General features: G+C 50.8%; 1 protein-coding gene across 1 annotated transcript in view; it reads right to left on the reverse strand.

The window, feature by feature from the left end:
- LOC140392265 (ephrin type-A receptor 2-like) overlaps window positions 1-23,782 on the reverse strand; it is a 192,767-nt gene that overhangs the window by 159,821 nt on the left and 9,164 nt on the right. The window contains exons 2-3 of the mRNA XM_072477581.1: window positions 12,510-12,574; window positions 2,007-2,685 (exon numbers count right to left, since the gene is read on the reverse strand). Of these exons, the coding sequence (XP_072333682.1) occupies window positions 2,007-2,685; window positions 12,510-12,574 (744 nt within the window). The remainder of the gene's footprint in view (window positions 1-2,006; window positions 2,686-12,509; window positions 12,575-23,782) is intronic.

The following is a 23,782-nucleotide window of genomic DNA, read 5'->3' on the forward strand; positions in this document are numbered from 1 at the left end:
GAGAGAGAGAGAGAGAGAGAGAGAGAGAGAGTATGTGTGTGTGGGAGAGTGTGTGTGTGAGAGAGAGTGTGTGTGTGTGTGTGAGAGAGAGAGAGAGTGTATGTGTGAGCGAGAGTGTGTGTCTGGGAGAGTGTGTGTGTGTATGGGAGAGTGTGTGTGTGTATGGGAGAGTGTGTGTGTGTGTGTGGGAGAGTGTGTGTGTGCGTGAGAGTGTGTGTGTGTGTGGGAGAGTGTGTGTGTGTGTGGGAGAGTGTGTGTGTGTGCGTGAGAGTGTGTGTGTGTGGGAGAGTGTGTGTGTGTGTGGGAGAGTGTGTGTGTGTGAGGGGGAAAGTGTGTGTGTGTGAGGGGGAAAGTGTGTGTGTGTGTGAGACAGAGTGTGTGTGAGCTAGGCAATGTGACTGTATGAGAGAGTGTGTGTGTGAGAGAGATAATGTGTGTTAGAGAGAGAGATAGAGAGTATGTGTGTGAGAGTGTGTGAGACTGTATGTGAGTGTGTGTGTGAGAGAGTGTGTGTGTGAAAGAGAGTGTGTGTGTGAGAGAGAGAGTGTGTGTGTGAGAGAGAGAGTGTGTGTGTGAGAGAGAGAGTGTGTGTGTGAGAGAGTGTATGTGTGTGTGAGAGAGTGTGTGTGTAAGAGAGTGTGTGTGTAAGAGAGTGTGTGTGTGAGAGAGTGTGTGTGTGAGAGAGTGTGGTGTGTGTGTGAGAGAGTGTGTGTGTCTGAGAGACTATGTGAGAGAGAGAGAGTGCATGTGTGAGAGAGAGAGAGAGACTGTGTGTGTGTGTGGGAGAGTGTGTGTGTGTGTGGGAGAGTGTGTGTGAGAGAGAGAGAGAGAGAGAGAGAGAGTGTGTGTGTGTGAGGGAGAGTGTGTGTGTGAGAGAGTGTGTGTGAGAGTGTGTGTGTGTGTGTGTGAGTGCGTGAGAGTGTGTGTGCGCGTGAGAGTGTATATGCATGAGTGCGAGTGTGCATGAGAGGGAGTGCGTGTGTGAGAGAGAGTGTGTGAGTGAGTGTGCGTGAGAGAGATGTCTGAGAGTGTGTTTGAGAGAAAGAGAATGACTGAGAGTGTGTGAGACTGTATGAGAGAGAACGTGTGTGTGAGAGTGTGCGTGTATGAGAGAGAGTGTGCGTGTATGAGAGAGTGTGTGTGTGTGTGGGAGAGTGTGTGTGTGTTGAGACAGTGTGTGTGTGTGGGAGAGTGTGTGAGAGTGTGTTCGAGAGAGAGAGTGTGTGAGAGAGAGAGTGTGAGCGAGGGGGAGTGAGCGAGGGGGAGTGAGCGAGGGGGAGTGAGCGAGGGGGAGTGAGCGAGGGGGAGTGAGCGAGGGGGAGTGAGCGAGGGGCAGTGAGCGAGGGGCAGTGAGCGAGGGGGAGTGAGTGAGGGGGAGTGAGCGAGGGGGAGTGAGCGAGGGGGAGAGGGAGAGGGCGAGTGAGAGTGAGCGAGTGAGAGTGAGCGAGGGCGAGTGAGCGAGGGCGAGTGAGCGAGGGCGAGTGAGCGAGGGCGAGTGAGCGAGGGCGAGTGAGCGAGGGCGAGTGAGCGAGGGCGAGTGAGCGAGGGCGAGTGAGCGAGGGCGAGTGAGCGAGGGGGAGTGAGCGAGGGGGAGTGAGCGAGGGGGAGTGAGCGAGGGGGAGTGAGCGAGGGGGAGTGAGCGAGGGGGAGTGAGCGAGGGGGAGTGAGCGAGAGGGAGAGAGTGAGGGGGAGAGAGTGAGGGCGAGTGAGTGAGGGCGAGTGAGTGAGGGCGAGTGAGTGTGGGCGAGTGAGTGTGGGCGAGTGAGTGAGGACGAGGGAGTGAGGGCGAGTGAGTGTGGGCGAGTGAGTGAGGACGAGGGAGTGAGGGCGAGGCAACAAACGGGCGAGGAGAGAGCGAGTGGACGAGGTAGTGAGTGGATGAGGAAGGCAGAGAACGAGTGGGCGAGGGAGCAAGACGTACGGAGAAATGGGGGGGTGGACAGAAAGAGAGGCAATGGGAATTTTATTGGGATCTTGCTCTGCAGCTGGCGTGGCGGGACACTCACCTTCGCAGGCACCAGCCTCCACCTCATGTCCGGCCTGGCACTGGCAGCGGCCCAGGCCCAGCAGCCAGCCTCCGGACTGGCCACAGTGGAGACGGGGGCGGCCCAAGGGGACGGAGCTGGGGGGGCAGGTGCCCAGGACCTCCAGGGGCAGGGAACCGGGCCCGCTCACCGTCCCTGGGAAGGAGGCCAGCCCACGGCGGGTGGGGGGGCAGCGACGGTAGGAGAGGCGGACCCTGACCAGCGCCACGCAAGCGCCGGCGTTTTGAAGAGCCAGGTAGAAGCCCCCTTGCCCGGACGCCCCCGGACCCCTCAGGATGAACGTCCGCAGCTCCCGGTTCAGCCTTGCCCGGCCGGCCAACACGTCTCCCTCCGTGAAGCTCTGGTCCGCAGCCAGCGTCCCGATCTTGGTGAATTCGGTGGGATGGAAACGCAGGCCACGATCCTGTGCCGTCTCCAGGTAGTACAGGTTGAAGGTCTCCCGACAGGGGCCCCCACCTCGGGGTCCCAGGCTTGCGCAGTCCCGTACGGTGAATTCCAACTGCACAAACACTAGCCGTGCCTCTCCCCGGTGAATCCAGCTACTCCGGAGCCAGTGATCGTCCGCAATCCACGGAGACAGCATGCAGTCCCGGTACATATGGGTGGGAGTGCCGTTAACCATCTCCTGTCCCAGCTCCCACTGTCATAGAGAGAAAGAGAGAGAGGGTTAGATACAGAGTAAAGCTCCTCCTGTACTGTCCCCATCAAACACTCCCAGGACAGGTACAGCACGGGGTTAGATACAGAGTAAAGCTCCCTCTACACTGTCCCCATCAAACACTCCCAGGATAGGTACAGCACAGGGTTAGATACAGAGTAAAGCTCCCTCTACACTGTCCCCATCAAACACTCCCAGGACAGGTACAGCACCTGGGTTAGATACAGAGTAAAGCTCCCTCTACACTGTCCCCATCAAACACTCCCAGGACAGGTACAGCACAGGGTTAGATACAGAGTAAAGCTCCCTCTGTACTGTCCCCATCAAACACTCCCAGGACAGGTACAGCACAGGGTTAAATACAGAGTAAATCTCCCTCTACACTGTCCCCATCAAACACTCCCAGGACAGGTACAGCACGGGGTTAGATACAGAGTAAAACTCCCTCTACACTGTCCCCATCAAACACTCCCAGGACAGGTATAGCACAGGGTTAGATACAGAGTAAAGCTCCCACTACACAGTCCCCATCAAACACTCCCAGGACAGGTACAGCACAGCATTAGATACAGAGTAAAACTCCCTCCACACAGTCCCCATCAAACACTCCCAGGACAGGTACAGCACAGGGTTAGATACAGAGTAAAGGTCCCTCTACACTGTCCCCATCAAACACTCCCAGGACAGGTACAGCACGGGCTTAGATACAGAGTAAAGCTCCCTCTACACCATCCCCATCAAACACTCCCAGGACAGGTACAGCACGGGGTTAGATACAGAGTAAAGGTCCCTCTACACTGTCCCCATCAAACACTCCCAGGACAGGTACAGCACGGGGTTAGATACAGAGTAAAGCTCCCTCTACACCATCCCCATCAAACACTCCCAGGACAGGTACAGCACCTGGGTTAGATACAGAGTAAAGCTCCCTCTACACTGTCCCCATCAAACACTCCCAGGACAGGTACAGCACAGGGTTAGATACAGAGTAAAGCTCCCTCTGTACTGTCCCCATCAAACACTCCCAGGACAGGTACAGCACAGGGTTAAATACAGAGTAAATCTCCCTCTACACTGTCCCCATCAAACACTCCCAGGACAGGTACAGCACGGGGTTAGATACAGAGTAAAACTCCCTCTACACTGTCCCCATCAAACACTCCCAGGACAGGTACAGCACAGGGTTAGATAGAGAGTAGAGCTGCTGGAACAGTTACAGCACAGGGTTAGATAGAGAGTGTAGCTGCCGGGACAGGTCCAGCACAGGGTTAGATAGAGAGTGTAGCTGTCGGGACAGGTACAGCACAGGGTTAGATAGAGAGTGTAGCTGTCGGGACAGGTACAGCGCAGGGTGAGATAAAGAGTGCAGCTGCCAGGACAGGTACAGCACAGGGTTAGATAAGGCGTGTAGCTGTCGGGACAGGTACGCACAGTGTTAGATAGAGAGTGTAGCTGTCAGGACAGGTACAGCACAGGGTTAGATCGAGGGTGTAGCTGTCGGGGCAGGTACAGCGCAGGGTTAGACAGAGAGTGTAGCTGCCGGTACAGGTACAGCACAGGGTTAGATAGAGAGTGTAGCTGCCGGGACAGGTACAGCACAGGGTTAGATAGAGAGTGTAGCTGCCGGGACAGGTACAGCGCAGGGTTAGATAGAGAGTGTAGCTGCCGGGACAGGTACAGCACAGGGTTAGATAGAGAGTATAGCTGTCGGGACAGGTACGCACAGGGTTAGATAGAGAGTGTAGCTGTCGGGACAGGTACAGCACAGGGTTAGATAGAGAGTGTAGCTGCCTGGACAGATACAGCACAGGGTTAGATAGAGAGTGCAGCTGCCGGGACAGGTACAGCACAGGGTTAGATAGAGAGTGTAGCTGCCGGGACAGGTACAGCACAGGGTTAGATAGAGAGTGTAGCTGCCGGGACAGGTACAGCACAGCGTTAGATAGAGAGTATAGCTGTCGGGACAGGTACAGCACAGGGTTAGATAGAGAGTGTAGCTGCCGGGACAGGTACAGCACAGGGTTAGATTGAGAGTGTAGCTGCCGGGTCAGGTACAGCACAGGGTTAGATAGAGAGTGTAGCTGTCGGGACAGGTACAGCACAGGGTTAGATAGAGAGTGCAGCTGTCGGGACAGGTACAGCACAGGGTTAGATAGAGAGTGCAGCTGCCGGGACAGGTACAGCACAGGGTTAGATAGAGAGTGCAGCTGTCGGGACAGGTACAGCACAGGGTTAGATAGAGAGTGTAGCTGTCGGGACAGGTACAGCACAGGGTTAGATAGAGAGTGCAGCTGCCAGGACAGGTACAGCACAGGGTTAGATAGGGAGTGTAGCTGCCGGGACAGGTACAGCACAGGGTTAAATAAGGCGTGTAGCTGTCGGGACAGGTACAGCACAGGGTTAGATAGAGAGTGTAACTGTCGGGACAGGTACAGCACAGGGTTAGATAGAGAGTGCAGCTGTCGGGACAGGTACAGCACAGGGTTAGATAGAGAGTGCAGCTGCCAGGACAGGTACAGCACTGGGTTAGATAGGGAGTGTAGCTGCCGGGACAGGTACAGCACAGGGTTAGATAGGGAGTGTAGCTGTCGGGACAGGTACAGCACAGGGTTAGATAGAGAGTGTAACTGTCGGGACAGGTACAGCACAGGGTTAGATAGAGAGTGCAGCTGTCGGGACAGGTACAGCACAGGGTTAGATAGAGAGTGCAGCTGCCAGGACAGGTACAGCACTGGGTTAGATAGGGAGTGTAGCTGCCGGGACAGGTACAGCACAGGGTTAGATAGGGAGTGTAGCTGTCGGGACAGGTACAGCACAGGGTTAGATAGAGAGTGTAGCTGCCGGGACAGGTACAGCACAGGGTTAGATAGAGAGTGTAGCTGCCGGGACAGGTACAGCACAGGGTTAGATAGAGAGTGTAACTGTCGGGACAGGTACAGAACAGGGTTAGATAGAGATTGTAGCTGCAGGGACAGGTACAGCACAGGGTTAGATAGAGAGTGTAGCTGCCGGGACAGGTACAGCACAGGGTTAGATAGAGAGTGTAACTGTCGGGACAGGTACAGAACAGGGTTAGATAGAGAGTGCAGCTGTCGGGACAGGTTCAGCACAGGGTTAGATAGAGAGTGTAACTGTCGGGACAGGTACAGAACAGGGTTAGATAGAGAGAGTGCAGCTGTCGGGACAGGTACGGCACAGGGTTAGATAGAGAGTGCAGCTGCCGGGACAGGTACAGCACAGGGTTAGATAGAGAGTGCAGCTGTCGGGACAGGTACAGCACAGGGTTAGATAGAGAGTGTAACTGTCGGGACAGGTACAGAACAGGGTTAGATAGAGAGAGTGCAGCTGTCGGGACAGGTACGGCACAGGGTTAGATAGAGAGTGCAGCTGCCGGGACAGGTACAGCACAGGGTTAGATAGAGAGTGTAGCTGTCGGGACAGGTACAGCACAGGGTTAGATAGAGAGTGTAGCTGTCAGGACAGGTACAGCACAGGGTTAGATAGAGAGTGTAGCTGTCGGGACAGGTACAGCACAGGGTTAGATAGAGAGTGTAGCTGTCAGGACAGGTACAGCACAGGGTTAGATAGAGAGTGTAGCTGCCGGGACAGGTACAGCACAGGGTTAGATAGAGAGTGTAGCTGTCGGGACAGGTACAGCACAGGGTTAGATAGAGAGTGCAGCTGTCGGGACAGGTACAGCGCAGGGTTAGATAGAGAGTGTAGCTGTCCGGACAGGTACAGCACAGGGTTAGATAGAGAGTGCAGCTGTCGGGACAGGTATAGCACAGGGTTAGATAGGGAGTGTAGCTGTCGGGACAGGTACAGCACAGGGTTAGATAGAGAGTGTAGCTGTCAGGACAGGTACAGCACAGGGTTAGATAGAGAGTGCAGCTGTCGGGACAGGTACAGCACAGGGTTAGATAGAGAGTGTAGCTGTCGGGACAGGTACAGAACAGGGTTAGATAGAGAGTGTAACTGCCGGGACAGGTACGGCACAGGGTTAGATAGAGAGTGTAGCTGTCGGGACAGGTACAGCACAGGGTTAGATACAGAGTGTGGCTGTCGGGACAGGTACAGCACAGGGTTAGATAGAGAGTGTAGCTGTCGGGACAGGTACAGAACAGGGTTAGATAGAGAGTGTAACTGCCGGGACAGGTACAGCACAGGGTTAGATAGAGAGTGTAGCTGTCGGGACAGGTACAGAACAGGGTTAGATAGAGAGAGTGCAGCTGTCGGGACAGGTACGGCACAGGGTTAGATAGAGAGTGCAGCTGCCGGGACAGGTACAGCACAGGGTTAGATAGAGAGTGTAGCTGTCGGGACAGGTACAGCACAGGGTTAGATAGAGAGTGTAGCTGTCAGGACAGGTACAGCACAGGGTTAGATAGAGAGTGTAGCTGTCGGGACAGGTACAGCACAGGGTTAGATAGAGAGTGTAGCTGTCAGGACAGGTACAGCACAGGGTTAGATAGAGAGTGTAGCTGCCGGGACAGGTACAGCACAGGGTTAGATAGAGAGTGTAGCTGTCGGGACAGGTACAGCACAGGGTTAGATAGAGAGTGCAGCTGTCGGGACAGGTACAGCGCAGGGTTAGATAGAGAGTGTAGCTGTCAGGACAGGTACAGCACAGGGTTAGATAGAGAATGCAGCTGTCGGGACAGGTACAGCACAGGGTTAGATAGAGAGTGTAGCTGTCGGGACAGGTACAGAACAGGGTTAGATAGAGAGTGTAACTGCCGGGACATGTACAGCACAGGGTTAGATAGAGAGTGTTGCTGTCGGGACAGGTACAGCACAGGGTTAGATAGGGAGTGTAGCTGTCGGGACAGGTACAGCACAGGGTTAGATAGAGAGTGTAGCTGTCAGGACAGGTACAGCACAGGGTTAGATAGAGAGTGCAGCTGTCGGGACAGGTACAGCACAGGGTTAGATTGAGAGTGTAGATGTCGGGACAGGTACAGCACAGGGTTAGATAGAGAGTGCAGCTGCCAGGACAGGTACAGCACAGGGTTAGATAAGGCGTGTAGCTGTCGGGACAGGTACGCACAGTGTTAGATAGAGAGTGTAGCTGTCAGGACAGGTACAGCACAGGGTTAGATCGAGGGTGTAGCTGTCGGGGCAGGTACAGCGCAGGGTTAGACAGAGAGTGTAGCTGCCGGTACAGGTACAGCACAGGGTTAGATAGAGAGTGTAGCTGCCGGGACAGGTACAGCACAGGGTTAGATAGAGAGTGTAGCTGCCGGGACAGGTACAGCACAGGGTTAGATAGGGAGTGTAGCTGCCGGGACAGGTACAGCACTGGGTTAGATAGAGAGTGTAGCTGCCGGGACAGGTACAGCACAGGGTTAGATAGAGAGTGTAGCTGCCGGGACAGGTACAGCGCAGGGTTAGATAGAGAGTGTAGCTGCCGGGACAGGTACAGCACAGGGTTAGATAGAGAGTATAGCTGTCGGGACAGGTACGCACAGGGTTAGATAGAGAGTGTAGCTGTCGGGACAGGTACAGCACAGGGTTAGATAGAGAGTGCAGCTGTCGGGACAGGTACAGCACAGGGTTAGATTGAGAGTGTAGCTGTCGGGACAGGTACAGCACAGGGTTAGATAGAGAGTGTAGCTGCCTGGACAGATACAGCACAGGGTTAGATAGAGAGTGCAGCTGCCGGGACAGGTACAGCACAGGGTTAGATAGAGAGTGTAGCTGCCGGGACAGGTACAGCACAGGGTTAGATAGAGAGTGTAGCTGCCGGGACAGGTACAGCACAGCGTTAGATAGAGAGTATAGCTGTCGGGACAGGTACAGCACAGGGTTAGATTGAGAGTGTAGCTGCCGGGTCAGGTACAGCACAGGGTTAGATAGAGAGTGCAGCTGTCGGGACAGGTACAGCACAGGGTTAGATAGAGAGTGCAGCTGTCGGGACAGGTACAGCACAGGGTTAGATAGAGAGTGCAGCTGCCGGGACAGGTACAGCACAGGGTTAGATAGAGAGTGCAGCTGTCGGGACAGGTACAGCACAGGGTTAGATAGAGAGTGTAGCTGTCGGGACAGGTACAGCACAGGGTTAGATAGAGAGTGCAGCTGCCAGGACAGGTACAGCACAGGGTTAGATAGGGAGTGTAGCTGCCGGGACAGGTACAGCACAGGGTTAAATAAGGCGTGTAGCTGTCGGGACAGGTACAGCACAGGGTTAGATAGAGAGTGTAACTGTCGGGACAGGTACAGCACAGGGTTAGATAGAGAGTGCAGCTGTCGGGACAGGTACAGCACAGGGTTAGATAGAGAGTGCAGCTGCCAGGACAGGTACAGCACTGGGTTAGATAGGGAGTGTAGCTGCCGGGACAGGTACAGCACAGGGTTAGATAGGGAGTGTAGCTGTCGGGACAGGTACAGCACAGGGTTAGATAGAGAGTGTAACTGTCGGGACAGGTACAGCACAGGGTTAGATAGAGAGTGCAGCTGTCGGGACAGGTACAGCACAGGGTTAGATAGAGAGTGCAGCTGCCAGGACAGGTACAGCACTGGGTTAGATAGGGAGTGTAGCTGCCGGGACAGGTACAGCACAGGGTTAGATAGGGAGTGTAGCTGTCGGGACAGGTACAGCACAGGGTTAGATAGAGAGTGTAGCTGCCGGGACAGGTACAGCACAGGGTTAGATAGAGAGTGTAGCTGCCGGGACAGGTACAGCACAGGGTTAGATAGAGAGTGTAACTGTCGGGACAGGTACAGAACAGGGTTAGATAGAGATTGTAGCTGCAGGGACAGGTACAGCACAGGGTTAGATAGAGAGTGTAGCTGCCGGGACAGGTACAGCACAGGGTTAGATAGAGAGTGTAACTGTCGGGACAGGTACAGAACAGGGTTAGATAGAGAGTGCAGCTGTCGGGACAGGTACAGCACAGGGTTAGATAGAGAGTGTAACTGTCGGGACAGGTACAGAACAGGGTTAGATAGAGAGAGTGCAGCTGTCGGGACAGGTACGGCACAGGGTTAGATAGAGAGTGCAGCTGCCGGGACAGGTACAGCACAGGGTTAGATAGAGAGTGCAGCTGTCGGGACAGGTACAGCACAGGGTTAGATAGAGAGTGTAACTGTCGGGACAGGTACAGAACAGGGTTAGATAGAGAGAGTGCAGCTGTCGGGACAGGTACGGCACAGGGTTAGATAGAGAGTGCAGCTGCCGGGACAGGTACAGCACAGGGTTAGATAGAGAGTGTAGCTGTCGGGACAGGTACAGCACAGGGTTAGATAGAGAGTGTAGCTGTCAGGACAGGTACAGCACAGGGTTAGATAGAGAGTGTAGCTGTCGGGACAGGTACAGCACAGGGTTAGATAGAGAGTGTAGCTGTCAGGACAGGTACAGCACAGGGTTAGATAGAGAGTGTAGCTGCCGGGACAGGTACAGCACAGGGTTAGATAGAGAGTGTAGCTGTCGGGACAGGTACAGCACAGGGTTAGATAGAGAGTGCAGCTGTCGGGACAGGTACAGCGCAGGGTTAGATAGAGAGTGTAGCTGTCCGGACAGGTACAGCACAGGGTTAGATAGAGAGTGCAGCTGTCGGGACAGGTACAGCACAGGGTTAGATAGGGAGTGTAGCTGTCGGGACTGGTACAGCACAGGGTTAGATAGAGAGTGTAGCTGTCAGGACAGGTACAGCACAGGGTTAGATAGAGAGTGCAGCTGTCGGGACAGGTACAGCACAGGGTTAGATAGAGAGTGTAGCTGTCGGGACAGGTACAGAACAGGGTTAGATAGAGAGTGTAACTGCCGGGACAGGTACGGCACAGGGTTAGATAGAGAGTGTAGCTGTCGGGACAGGTACAGCACAGGGTTAGATACAGAGTGTGGCTGTCGGGACAGGTACAGCACAGGGTTAGATAGAGAGTGTAGCTGTCGGGACAGGTACAGAACAGGGTTAGATAGAGAGTGTAACTGCCGGGACAGGTACAGCACAGGGTTAGATAGAGAGTGTAGCTGTCGGGACAGGTACAGAACAGGGTTAGATAGAGAGAGTGCAGCTGTCGGGACAGGTACGGCACAGGGTTAGATAGAGAGTGCAGCTGCCGGGACAGGTACAGCACAGGGTTAGATAGAGAGTGTAGCTGTCGGGACAGGTACAGCACAGGGTTAGATAGAGAGTGTAGCTGTCAGGACAGGTACAGCACAGGGTTAGATAGAGAGTGTAGCTGTCGGGACAGGTACAGCACAGGGTTAGATAGAGAGTGTAGCTGTCAGGACAGGTACAGCACAGGGTTAGATAGAGAGTGTAGCTGCCGGGACAGGTACAGCACAGGGTTAGATAGAGAGTGTAGCTGTCGGGACAGGTACAGCACAGGGTTAGATAGAGAGTGCAGCTGTCGGGACAGGTACAGCGCAGGGTTAGATAGAGAGTGTAGCTGTCAGGACAGGTACAGCACAGGGTTAGATAGAGAGTGCAGCTGTCGGGACAGGTACAGCACAGGGTTAGATAGAGAGTGTAGCTGTCGGGACAGGTACAGAACAGGGTTAGATAGAGAGTGTAACTGCCGGGACATGTACAGCACAGGGTTAGATAGAGAGTGTTGCTGTCGGGACAGGTACAGCACAGGGTTAGATAGGGAGTGTAGCTGTCGGGACAGGTACAGCACAGGGTTAGATAGAGAGTGTAGCTGTCAGGACAGGTACAGCACAGGGTTAGATAGAGAGTGCAGCTGTCGGGACAGGTACAGCACAGGGTTAGATAGAGAGTGTAGCTGTCGGGACAGGTACAGAACAGGGTTAGATAGAGAGTGTAACTGCCGGGACAGGTACGGCACAGGGTTAGATAGAGAGTGTAGCTGTCGGGACAGGTACAGCACAGGGTTAGATACAGAGTGTGGCTGTCGGGACAGGTACAGCACAGGGTTAGATAGAGAGTGTAGCTGTCGGGACAGGTACAGAACAGGGTTAGATAGAGAGTGTAACTGCCGGGACAGGTACAGCACAGGGTTAGATAGAGAGTGTAGCTGTCGGGACAGGTACAGAACAGGGTTAGATAGAGAGTGTAACTGCCGGGACAGGTACAGCACAGGGTTAGATAGAGAGAGTGCAGCTGTCGGGACAGGTACAGAACAGGGTTAGATAGAGAGTGTAACTGCCGGGACAGGTACAGAACAGGGTTAGATAGAGATTGTAGCTGTCGGGACAGGTACAGCACAGGGTTAGATAGAGAGTGCAGCTGTCGGGACAGGTACAGCACAGGGTTAGATAGAGAGTGTAGCTGTCGGGACAGGTACAGTGCAGGGTTAGATAGAGATTGTAGCTGTCGGGACAGGTACAGCACAGGGTTAGATAGAGAGTGCAGCTGTCGGGACAGGTACAGAACAGGGTTAGATAGAGAGTGTAGCTGCCGGGACAGGTACAGCACAGGGTTAGATAGAGAGAGTGCAGCTGTCGGGACAGGTACAGAACAGGGTTAGATAGAGAGTGTAACTGCCGGGACAGGTACAGCACAGGGTTAGATAGAGAGAGTGCAGCTGTCGGGACAGGTACAGAACAGGGTTAGATAGAGAGTGTAACTGCCGGGACAGGTACAGAACAGCGTTAGATAGAGATTGTAGCTGCCGGGACATGTACAGCACAGGGTTAGATAGAGAGTGGAGCTGTCGGGACAGGTACAGCACAGGGTTAGATAGAGAGAGTGCAGCTGTCGGGACAGGTACAGAACAGGGTTAGATAGAGAGTGTAACTGCCGGGACAGGTACAGAACAGCGTTAGATAGAGATTTTAGCTGCCGGGACAGGTACGCACAGTGTTAGAATCTGGCAAAAATCTTTGCCTAGGATTTACTTACTCCAGTTGGAGGTTCCGATAACCAGCCCAGGTTTCCATCCAATGTGATGGTGTCAAGGATGATGACTGTCATGGAGGAAAGTGCAGAGGATTAATTAGTGAGTTCGAGAGCCGAGGCAGTTTTTTTTTTTTTTTGGGGGGGGGGGGGGGGGGGGGAAGCAGACAGAGAGAGAAGAAAGAGAGGGACAGAGCAAGAGAGGTGGGGCAGTGTGAGAGTCAGTGTGTGTGGAACCCGTACCCCAGTGAGAGTCAGTGTGTGTGGAACCCATACCCCAGTGAGAGTCAGTGTGTGTGGAACCCGTACCCCAGTGAGAGGCAGTGTGTGTGGAACCCATACCCCAGTGAGAGTCAGTGTGTGTGGAACCCGCACCCCAGTGAGAGTCAGTGTGTGTGGAACCCGTACCCCAGTGAGAGTCAGTGTCTGTGGAACCCATACCCCAGTGAGAGTCAGTGTGTGTGGAACCCGAACCCAGTGAGAGTCAGTGTCTGTGGAACCCATACCCCAGTGAGAGTCAGTGTGTGTGGAACTCGTATCCCAGTCGGAGTCAGTGTGTGTGGAACCCGTAACCCAGTGAGAGTCAGTGTGTGTGGAACCCGTACCCCAGTGAGAGTCAGTGTCTGTGGAACCCATACCCCAGTGAGAGTCAGTGTCTGTGGAACCCGTATCCCAGTGAGAGTCAGTGTGTGTGGAACCCATACCCCAGTGAGAGTCAGTGTGTGTGGAACCCATACCCCAGTGAGAGTCAGTGTGTGTGGAACCCGTATCCCAGTGAGAGTCAGTGTGTGTGGAACGCGTACCCCAGTGAGAGTCAGTGTGTGTGGAACTCGTATCCCAGTGAGAGTCAGTGTGTGTGGAACCCGAACCCCAGTGAGAGTCAGTGTGTGTGGAACCCATATCCCAGTGAGAGTCAGTGTGTGTGGAACCCATACCCCAGTGAGAGTCAGTGTGTGTGGAACCCGTACCCCAGAGAGAGTCAGTGTGTGTGGAACCTGTACCCCAGTGAGAGTCAGTGTGTGTGAAACCCGTACCCCAGTGAGAGTCAGTGTGTGTGGAACCTGTACCCCAGTGAGAGTCAGTGTGTGTGGAACCTGTACCCCAGTGAGAGTCAGTGTGTGTGAAACCCGTACCCCAGTGAGAGTCAGTGTGTGTGGAACCCATACCCCAGTGAGAGTCAGTGTGTGTGGAACCCGTACCCCAGTGAGAGACAGTGTGTGTGGAACCCGTACCCCAGTGAGAGTCAGTGTGTGTGAAACCCGTACCCCAGTGAGAGTCAGTGTGTGTGGAACCCGTACCCCAGAGAGAGTCAGTGTGTGTGGAACCTGTACCCCAGTGAGAGTCAGTGTGTGTGAAACCCGTACCCCAGTGAGAGTCAGTGTGTGTGTGGAACCCGTACCCCAGTGAGAGTCAGTGTGTGTGGAACCCGTACCCCAGAGAGAGTCAGTGTGTGTGGAACTCGTACCCCAGTGAGAGTCAGTGTGTGTGGAACCCGTACCCCAGAGAGAGTCAGTGTGTGTGGAACCCGTACCCCAGTGAGAGTCAGTGTGTGTGGAACCCGTACCCCAGTGAGAGTCAGTGTGTGTGGAACCCATATCCCAGTGAGAGTCAGTGTGTGTGGAACCCGTACCCCAGTGAGAGTCAGTGTGTGTGGAACCCGTACCCCAGAGAGAGTCAGTGTGTGTGGAACCTGTACCCCAGTGAGAGTCAGTGTGTGTGAAACCCGTACCCCAGTGAGAGTCAGTGTGTGTGGAACCTGTACCCCAGTGAGAGTCAGTGTGTGTGGAACCCGTACCGCAGAGAGAGTCAGTGTGTGTGGAACCTGTACCCCAGTGAGAGTCAGTGTGTGTGAAACCCGTACCCCAGTGAGAGTCAGTGTGTGTGGAACCCGTATCCCAGTGAGAGTCAGTGTGTGTGAAACCCGTACCTCAGTGAGAGTCAGTGTGTGTGTGGAACCCGTACCCCAGTGAGAGTCAGTGTGTGTGGAACCCGTACCCCAGAGAGAGTCAGTGTGTGTGGAACTCGTACCCCAGTGAGAGTCAGTGTGTGTGGAACCCGTACCCCAGAGAGAGTCAGTGTGTGTGGAACCCGTACCCCAGTGAGAGTCAGTGTGTGTGGAACCCGTACCCCAGAGAGAGTCAGTGTGTGTGGAACCCGTACCCCAGTGAGAGTCAGTGTGTGTGGAACCTGTACCCCATTGAGTCTCAGTGTGTGTGGAACCCGTACCCCAGTGAGAGTCAGTGTGTGTGGAACCCGTACCCCAGTGAGAGTCAGTGTGTGTGGAACCCGTACCCCATTGAGTCTCAGTGTGTGTGGAACCCGTACCCCAGTGAGAGTCAGTGTGTGTGTAGAACCCGTACCCCAGTGAGAGTCAGTGTGTGTGGAACCCGTGCCCCAGTGAGAGTCAGTGTGTGTGGAACCCGTACCCCAGTGAGAGTCAGTGTGTGTGGAACCCGTACCCCAGTGAGAGTCAGTGTGTGTGGAACCCGTACCCCATTGAGTCTCAGTGTGTGTGGAACCCGTATCCCAGTGAGAGTCAGTGTGTGTGGGACCCGTACCCCATTGAGTCTCAGTGTGTGTGGAACCCGTACCCCAGTGAGAGTCAGTGTGTGTGTAGAACCCGTACCCCAGTGAGAGTCAGTGTGTGTGGAACCCGTGCCCCAGTGAGAGTCAGTGTGTGTGTGGAACCCGTACCCCAGTGAGAGTCAGTGTGTGTGGAACCCGTACCCCAGGGAGAGCCAGTGTGTGTGGAACCCGCACCCCAGTGAGAGTCAGTGTGTGTGGAACCCGCACCCCAGTGAGAGTCAGTGTGTGTGGAACCCGTACCCCAGTGAGAGTCAGTGTGTGTGAGGCCCGTACCCCAGTGAGAGTCAGTGTGTGTGGAATCCGTACCCCAGTGAGAGTCAGTGTGTGTGGAACCCGTACCCCAGTGAGAGTCAGTGTGTGTGGAACCCGTACCCCAGTGAGAGTCAGTGTGTGTGGAACCCGTACCCCAGTGTTAGTCAGTGTGTGTGGAACCATTACCCCAGAGAGAGTCAGTGTGTGTGGAACCCGTACCCCAGTGTTAGTCAGTGTGTGTGGAACCATTACCCCAGTGAGAGTCAGTGTGTGTGTAGAACCCATACCCCAGTGAGAGTCAGTGTGTGTGTGGAACCCGTACCCCAGTGAGAGTCAGTGTGTGTGGAACCCGTACCCCAGGGAGAGCCAGTGTGTGTGGAACCCGCACCCCAGTGAGAGTCAGTGTGTGTGGAACCCGCACCCCAGTGAGAGTCAGTGTGTGTGGAACCCGCACCCCAGTGAGAGTCAGTGTGTGTGGAACCCGTACCCCAGTGAGAGTCAGTGTGTGTGAGGCCCGTACCCCAGTGAGAGTCAGTGTGTGTGGAATCCGTACCCCAGTGAGAGTCAGTGTGTGTGGAACCCGTACCCCAGTGAGAGTCAGTGTGTGTGGAACCCGTACCCCAGTGAGAGTCAGTGTGTGTGGAACCCGTACCCCAGTGTTAGTCAGTGTGTGTGGAACCATTACCCCAGAGAGAGTCAGTGTGTGTGGAACCCGTACCCCAGTGTTAGTTAAGTGTGTGTGGAACCATTACCCCAGTGAGAGTCAGTGTGTGTGTAGAACCCATACCCCAGTGAGAGTCAGTGTGTGTGTGGAACCCGTACCCCAGTGAGAGTCAGTGTGTGTGGAACCCGTACCCCAGGGAGAGCCAGTGTGTGTGGAACCCGCACCCCAGTGAGAGTCAGTGTGTGTGGAACCCGCACCCCAGTGAGAGTCAGTGTGTGTGGAACCCGTACCCCAGTGAGAGTCAGTGTGTGTGGAACCCGTACCCCAGTGAGAGTCAGTGTGTGTGGAACCCGTACCCCAGTGAGAGTCAGTGTGTGTGGAACCCGTACCCCAGTGTTAGTCAGTGTGTGTGGAACCATTACCCCAGAGAGAGTCAGTGTGTGTGGAACCCGTACCCCAGTGAGAGTCAGTGTGTGTGGAACCCGTACCCCAGTGAGAGTCATTGTGTGTGTGGAACCCGTACCCCAGTGAGAGCCAGTGTGTGTGGAACTCGTACCCCGGTGAGAGTCAGTGTGTGTGTGTGGAACCCCTACCCCAGTGAGAGTCAGTGTGTGCGGAACCCGTACTCCAGTGAGAGTCAGTGTGTGTGTGTGGAACCCGTACCCCAGTGAGAGTCAGTGTGTGTGAAACCCGTACCCCAGTGAGAGTCAGTGTGTGTGGAACCCGTACCCCAGTGAGAGTCAATGTGTGTGGAACCCGTACCCCAGTGAGAGTCAGTGTGTGTGGAACCCCTACCCCAGTGAGAGTCAGTGTGTGTGGAACCCGTACCCCAGTGAGAGTCAGTGTGTGTGGAACCCGTACCCCAGTGAGAGTCAGTTTGTGTGGGACCCATACCCCAAGGGAGGAGACGGAGAGAGAGACAGAGAGAGAGACACACACACAGACACACACCTACAAAAACAGAAATCCACAGAGCCACACATATACAGACACACAATTACAGAGACACGCAGAGACACACACGCACAGAGAGGGAGAGAGATCGATCAGTTTAGGCTCTTCCTGTATGTAGGAGTGGTTGCAATGCCAACACCAGCTGTCACCACCCCCTCCATTCCGGGGACTGGGCAGGAATCCAGCAGTCCCTGGCATTTGGAGCTGGGAAACAGCATTGTTTGTGTGAGCGCATGTGTGTATGAGTGAACGAGTGAGCGAGTGAGTGTGTCTGTGAGTGAATGAGTGTGTGAGTGCAAGATGAATGTAGAAATTTCATATATATTTTATTGTAAGTGTTTGATGAAGTAAGAGTAAAAGCCTATCTTACAGCGTGTTAGACTGCTGCAGTCATGTTTTAAAAGAATATTGGTTTGAAAGACAACAAAGGTTATAAGAGCCTGAGGTGCAATTACCTGTCATAAAATCTTGGACCGATGCAATTTTGTTTTGATGAAGGGGATTCCCTGGGGAATTAATTAGTTTTCAGCTGGGTGTCATTGCTGGGTGGAGCCAGGCATCAGGGTGCTTTGAGAAAGCATTTTTCAGTTTCAGCTTTAAATCTGACTGAAGCTGAGACCAGGTAAGGCAGTTTGTTCTCACTGTAGGTCAGTTAAAAAAAGATTAACTGTATTTAAAGCACTGCAGACTTGCCTGAGGACAAGGGGGAGCTCAAATAACCCTGTTGAAACAGCTTTTGAAGATATCCAGACAGACATTCTGCAGGGGGTTTGCACCTCAGTCAGATCTGTTCTGTAAAGCAGTGTCCAGAGATCTCTTTCTCAAAGAATAACTCTGTAAAGCAAATAAGTATTCTTCTGGGCCATTGGTATTTAGGGCAGATTGAGAGGTGGGATGGTCTATTTTCTTGTTGTTTAAGTGGGAATAAAGATAGCAAGTAAGGGTATTGTAGTTCACTGTGTTTTTAAAAAAATATTTTGTTGCGGCATTTATATATTTACACATCAAACACAACCATAAACCAAAACAAGCCAACAGGGCTGCAAATATCAAGCCAACTAAATATCTAACACCCCACCATCCCACCTCCCGCTCCCCAACCTCCTTTTTTACATCCTCCCATCCATCGCACCCGCCCCCAACCCACCACCCCATTCCTGACATCTTAACTATTTTCAAAGAAGTCAATGGCCGGCTGCCATCTCCGGACAAACCCCTCCATAGACCCTCTCAAGGTGAACTTTTATCTTTTCCAGCCTGAGAAACTCTGCCAGGTCACCCACCCACACCCCCGGTTTCGGGCGTCCCGGGCCCCTCCATTCTAATAATATCCATCACCAGGCTACCAAGGAGGCAAAGGCCAGGACATTGGGCTCTCTCGCCCCCTGGACCCCCAGGTCTTCTGACACTCCAAGAAACGCCAACTCTGGACTCGGAGCCACCTTTCGCTTCAAGACCTCTGACATAATGTCGGCAAACCCCTGCCAGAACCCCACAAGCTTCGGACAGGCCCAAAACATATGGACATGATTCGCGGACCACCTGCACACCGCCCACACCTATCCTCCACCCCTTCATAGAACCTGTTCATCCTGGCCACAGTCATGTGTGCCCTGTGGATCACCTTGAACTGAATAAGCCTTCACTCTCCTCAGAGCCTCTTCCCACAGTCCAGTGTTATGGGCGAGGCGTTTTCACAACCCCAAAATGTATCATGGAGTTCAACCAACCTCTCCCTTTAATGCTATTGTTGCTTTTCCGAGCACACGGCTTGTTCCCTCGGTGTGGGATTACAATTATGGACAAATGGTTTTTAAACACAAAACAAGGTTTATTCCGTGAACTCAATTTAACGCTTTTAAACAAACATTGGACCTCTTAACACCCCCTTATTTCAAAGATAACCCCGACAATATTACAACACTAAATAATCCTTCAGTTATTCCTTTCAACATCCAAGAGAGACTTAACACTTCTAAACAGAAACACATCAGATTAAAGTCTTTACTAGTATGAGTTTAAATCACCCAAATGATCCAGAGATAGTCTTTCATGGCAGATATCACAGCAAATCCAGCTCACTGCAAACACAGACACACACTCAAGCTCTTTTCCTCCAAACTGAAACTACAAAATGGCTGAACGGAGCTCAGCTCCACCCACTCTGACATCACTGTTTTCGGAAAGGTACATTGCTTAAACATCCATTTCTTAAAGGTACTCTCACATGACACCTCCCCCCAAGAAAAAAAAATAAACCATCAACTTCAAGATGGTTTCATTTTTCACTTTTGCACCATCCACTAAGAAATGTACACAGTAAATATACCTTTTTGTTTTTAAAAAAAAAAAAACACACGCAAAGAGGTACAATAATATAGTACATTTTTCTTTGTTCTTCTTCCTCCAACCGAAATCCTTCTCGATTGACAGTCTCTTGGAACAAAGTCTCTGCAAGATCCATCCATTCCTCTACTCCTTGGCATTTATCTTTAGAATCAGATAAGTTAGTTCAATCTGACCACAGAGTCCCTTGCAATTCTCCAATACAGGAGCATTGGTGATCACAGCTTTCAGGCAGTCAAATGCCTGGTGAAAGTCCGCTGTCCATTGAATTTTTTAACGTTTCTTCAGCAATTCCATCAGTGGAGTAATCACGCCACAAAACTTTTGCACAGCTGTTCGATCAAATTCATTCATGCTAGGAGATCGCATTATTTCCCTTCGTCTTGAGGGTATCGGAAACTCCGCAAGGAAAGTGATTCGGGCTTCTCCAAATTCACTTTCAGCTAAGTTCATCACCAAACCCGCCTCCTGAAGTCGATCGAAGAACTCCATACGATGTTTTCAATGTTCTTTCCATGTCTGGAAGTTGGAAATAAAAGCAGATTGTCCCACTTTCTCAATGCAATCCTTCAAACGTGGGATAGGGTAAGAGTCCTTTCTTGTAACTGCATTCACCTTTCGATAGTCCACACACAACCGTTGGGTACCGTCTGGTTTAGGTACCATCACTATGGGTGAGCTCCATTGGCTGCAACCCACTTCAATCATGCCATTCTTCAGCATAATCTCAATCTCTCTGTTAACCTGTGCCAATTTTAAAGGATTAAGTCTGTATGGATGTTGTTTGATAGGAACAGCATTTCCCACATCTACATCATGTATAGCCATTTTAGTACTTCCCAATTTATCTCTACAAACTTGCCCATCTGATATCAATAACTCTTTCACGTCAGTTTGTTTTTCCTCTGGAAGGTAACTTAACAATTCATCCCAATTTTTAAGAACATCCTCATTTTCGAATTTGATTTGAGTTATGTCAAATTCACAGTCATCTGGATTTGGTTTGTCACTTTGAGTTAAAATCATTAAAACCTCCTTTTTCTCTCCTTCCCTTTCAAAGTACCTTTTAAGCATATTCACATGACACACTCGGTGAGTTTTCCTTCTATCTGGTGTTTTTACCACATAATTCATCTCACTTAATTTCCTTTCAATCTGATACGGTCCACAAAACCTAGCTTTTAAAGGCTCACCTACCATTGGTAACAACACGAAAACTTTATCCCCACTGGCAAAACTACGAACTTTGGATTTCTTGTCCGCTACCCGTTTCATCACATTTTGCGCAACTTTCAAATGTTGTCTAGCCAATTCACCTGCTCTATTTAATCGTTCCCTAAAATTTGACACGTAATCCAATAGTGTAATTTCCGATTTCTCACCCACCAATTTTTCCTTAATCAATTTAAGTGGTCCTCTTACCTCATGACCAAAAATTAGTTCAAAAGGACTAAATTTGGTAGACTCATTAGGTGCATCCCTAATTACAAACAATACGAATGGGGTTCCTTTATCCCAATTCTCTGGACAATCTTGACAATACGCCCTCAACACTGTCTTTAATGTCTGATGCCACCTTTCTAACGCTCCCTGCGATTCTGGTTGGTACGCAGTTGATTTAAATTGTTTTATTCCTCAGCTATCCACAACTTCTTTGAATAACTTTGAAGTAAAATTTGTTCCTTGATCCAATTGAATTTCTGTGGGTAGTCCATATCTAGTAAAGAATTTAAGTAACTCCTCCACAATCCTTTTAGCTGTAATATTACGTACTGGAATGGCCGCTGGAAACCTAGTAGACACATCCATTACAGTCAAAAGGTATTGATTCCCATTTTTTGTTTTAGGAAGCGGTCCTACACAACCAATTAGAACCCTTGTAAAAGGTTCCTCAAATGCTGGTATGGGTATTAAGGGTGCTGGTTTTATCACTGCTTGAGGTTTCCCTATCACTTGACATGTGTGACATGATTGACAACATTTAACTACATCTTTATGTAGTCCAGGCCAATAAAAATGTTTCTGGATTTTAGCTTGAGTTTTCCTTATTCCCAAATGACCTCCCACTGGTACCTCATGTGCAACTCGCAACACCTCCTTTCTATGCCCTACCGGCAATACTACTTGATGAACTTCTGCCCACTTTTCATCCACCTGCATATGTACAGGTCTCCATTTTCTCATCAAGACATCGCTTTTACGGTAATAACACTCTGGTATATTCTCAGATTCCTCTTCCGTATATGCTTTCTGATATATCCATTTTATTTCTACATCTTTCTGTTGTAACTCCGCCAATTTCCCAGAACTAAAAATATCCGCCTCATCCTCCACCTGTTCTTGTTCTTTTTCAACCATCTGATCAAAAATCGTTTCTGATAATTGCACTTCAACTTCATCTTCACTCTTTGATTTCTCCTCTTGTCTTAACCTGTGACTTTGCAACCGGGTTACTACACAATCCGGAAAAATCCCAGGATATTCGTCCTTCAACGCTTCAGTTGACTGATTTTCCACTGGCTTATCAACCACAGTAGGCATTACTCCCACCTGCGATCCAGCTATATCATTACCCAAGATAAACTGTATTCCTGGACAAAATAGTTCATCTATTACTCCTACTACCACTTCACCACTCTTCACTGGACTTTCCAACCTTACCTTGTATAATGGAATTCTGCTCCTCTCACCCTGAATTCCACATATCACCACCTTTTCTGGCAACATTCTTCCCAAACTACAAAGTTCCTCATCTCTTACCGTTAAAGATTGACTAGCTCCTGTATCTCTTAAAATTGTGACTTCTTTACCTGCTCCTCCTGATACACATGAGTAAACTTTACCCACACAAGTAAATTCTTTAAAGAAATCTGGCACCTTCTTAACAATTACTTCTTGAACAGGCTGTACAATCGTTTGCACCTCCTTCGCTTCCCTTGGGCTTTCCTTTACCACTTTAACAAACCCCACTGTCTTATCCTGTTTTACCACATCAACCTTCCCAGAGCTTTTCTTCAACCACCAACACTGTGACTTTACATGGCCTAGATTATTACAGTGAAAACATTTGAAACTTTTCATTTCTTTTCCACCCTCCTGGATTTCTTTTTTACTCTGAGGTACACTATCCTTATTATCTCCCATCAGATCACCTTTACCTTTATCACTTGAGTATTTCTCATGTCCCCAGTTTCTATCCCTCACCGGCTGAAACTGATGTCGGAAACCAATCTTTGATTGATGAACTAATTCATAATCATCTGCCATTTCCACTGCTAATCTCGCAGTTTTAACCCTCTGTTCTTCCACACTAGTTCTCACTACATCAGGAATTGAATTTTTATCTCCTCCAAAAGTATAATTTCTCTGAGAGCTTCATACGTTTGGTCTATTTTCAAAGCCCTTATCTACCTATCAAAATTACTCTGTTTGAGCCTTTCAAACTCCATGTATGTTTGACCAAATTCTTTCCTTAAATTTCTAAACCTTTGTCTGTAAGCTTCAGGCACTAGCTCATATGCACTTAAGATGGATTTCTTCACCTCCTCATACGTTCCAGATACCTGCTCCGGAAGTGATGCAAACACTTCACTAGCTCTACCTACCAGCTTTGTTTGAATCAGTAATACCCACATGTCCTGTGGCCATTTCATTTGTTTAGCTACCTTCTCAAATGAAATGAAAATAGCTCCCACTTCCTTCTCGTCAAACCTTGGCAATGCTTGGACATATTTAAATAGATTCCCACCAAGCCTTAGACTATGACGCTCTTGCTCACTATCCTCATCACTATCATCCAACTGTACGTTTCCCTTTACATCTGCCAATTTTAACTGACTCATGTTTCATGGCCATTTTCTGAAGTTCAAACTCCCTCTCTTTATCTTTTTCCCTGATCTGTATCTCCCTTTCTTTTTCTTTTTGTTCTGCTAGGGCTATTCTTTCTTTTCTCCTTTCTTCTCTCTCCTTTTCTTTTTCCTCTCTCTCTTTCTCTTTCTTTTTCACTCTCTCTCTCTCGTATTCAAGCCGCTTTAATTATTTCTGATATTCCATTTGTTTAATTTGCAACTGAATTTTTGCCATTTCCAATGAGTCAAACTCTATCTCAGGCAACTTTAAATGCTTAACCACCACCATAATTACCTCATCTTTTCGCATTTTGTCAGGTGATGTTAACTGCAATGTTCTTGCCAAATCTAACAGTCTGCTTTTAGTCTCTGTCCGTAAGGTACTACGTGTGACCGTCTCTACCCCAAAAACTTCTGAGCCTCTGAAAGAGCCATTGTTCCCAACACTCTCCCCACTTAAACTAATACCTCACCGGAAAAGCAACAACCCTTCACTGTCTTTAAGTTCACAAAAGCCAATCCAATAGATAGACATTTATCCCCCTCAAGCCCCCAATTGTTATGGGTGAGGGGTGTTCAGAACCCCAAAATGTATCACGGAGTTCAACCAACCTCCCTCTTTAATGTAT

The sequence above is a fragment of the Scyliorhinus torazame genome, chromosome 16 (assembly GCF_047496885.1).
Source record: "Scyliorhinus torazame isolate Kashiwa2021f chromosome 16, sScyTor2.1, whole genome shotgun sequence".
In the NCBI taxonomy this organism is placed as follows: Eukaryota; Metazoa; Chordata; class Chondrichthyes; order Carcharhiniformes; family Scyliorhinidae; genus Scyliorhinus; species Scyliorhinus torazame.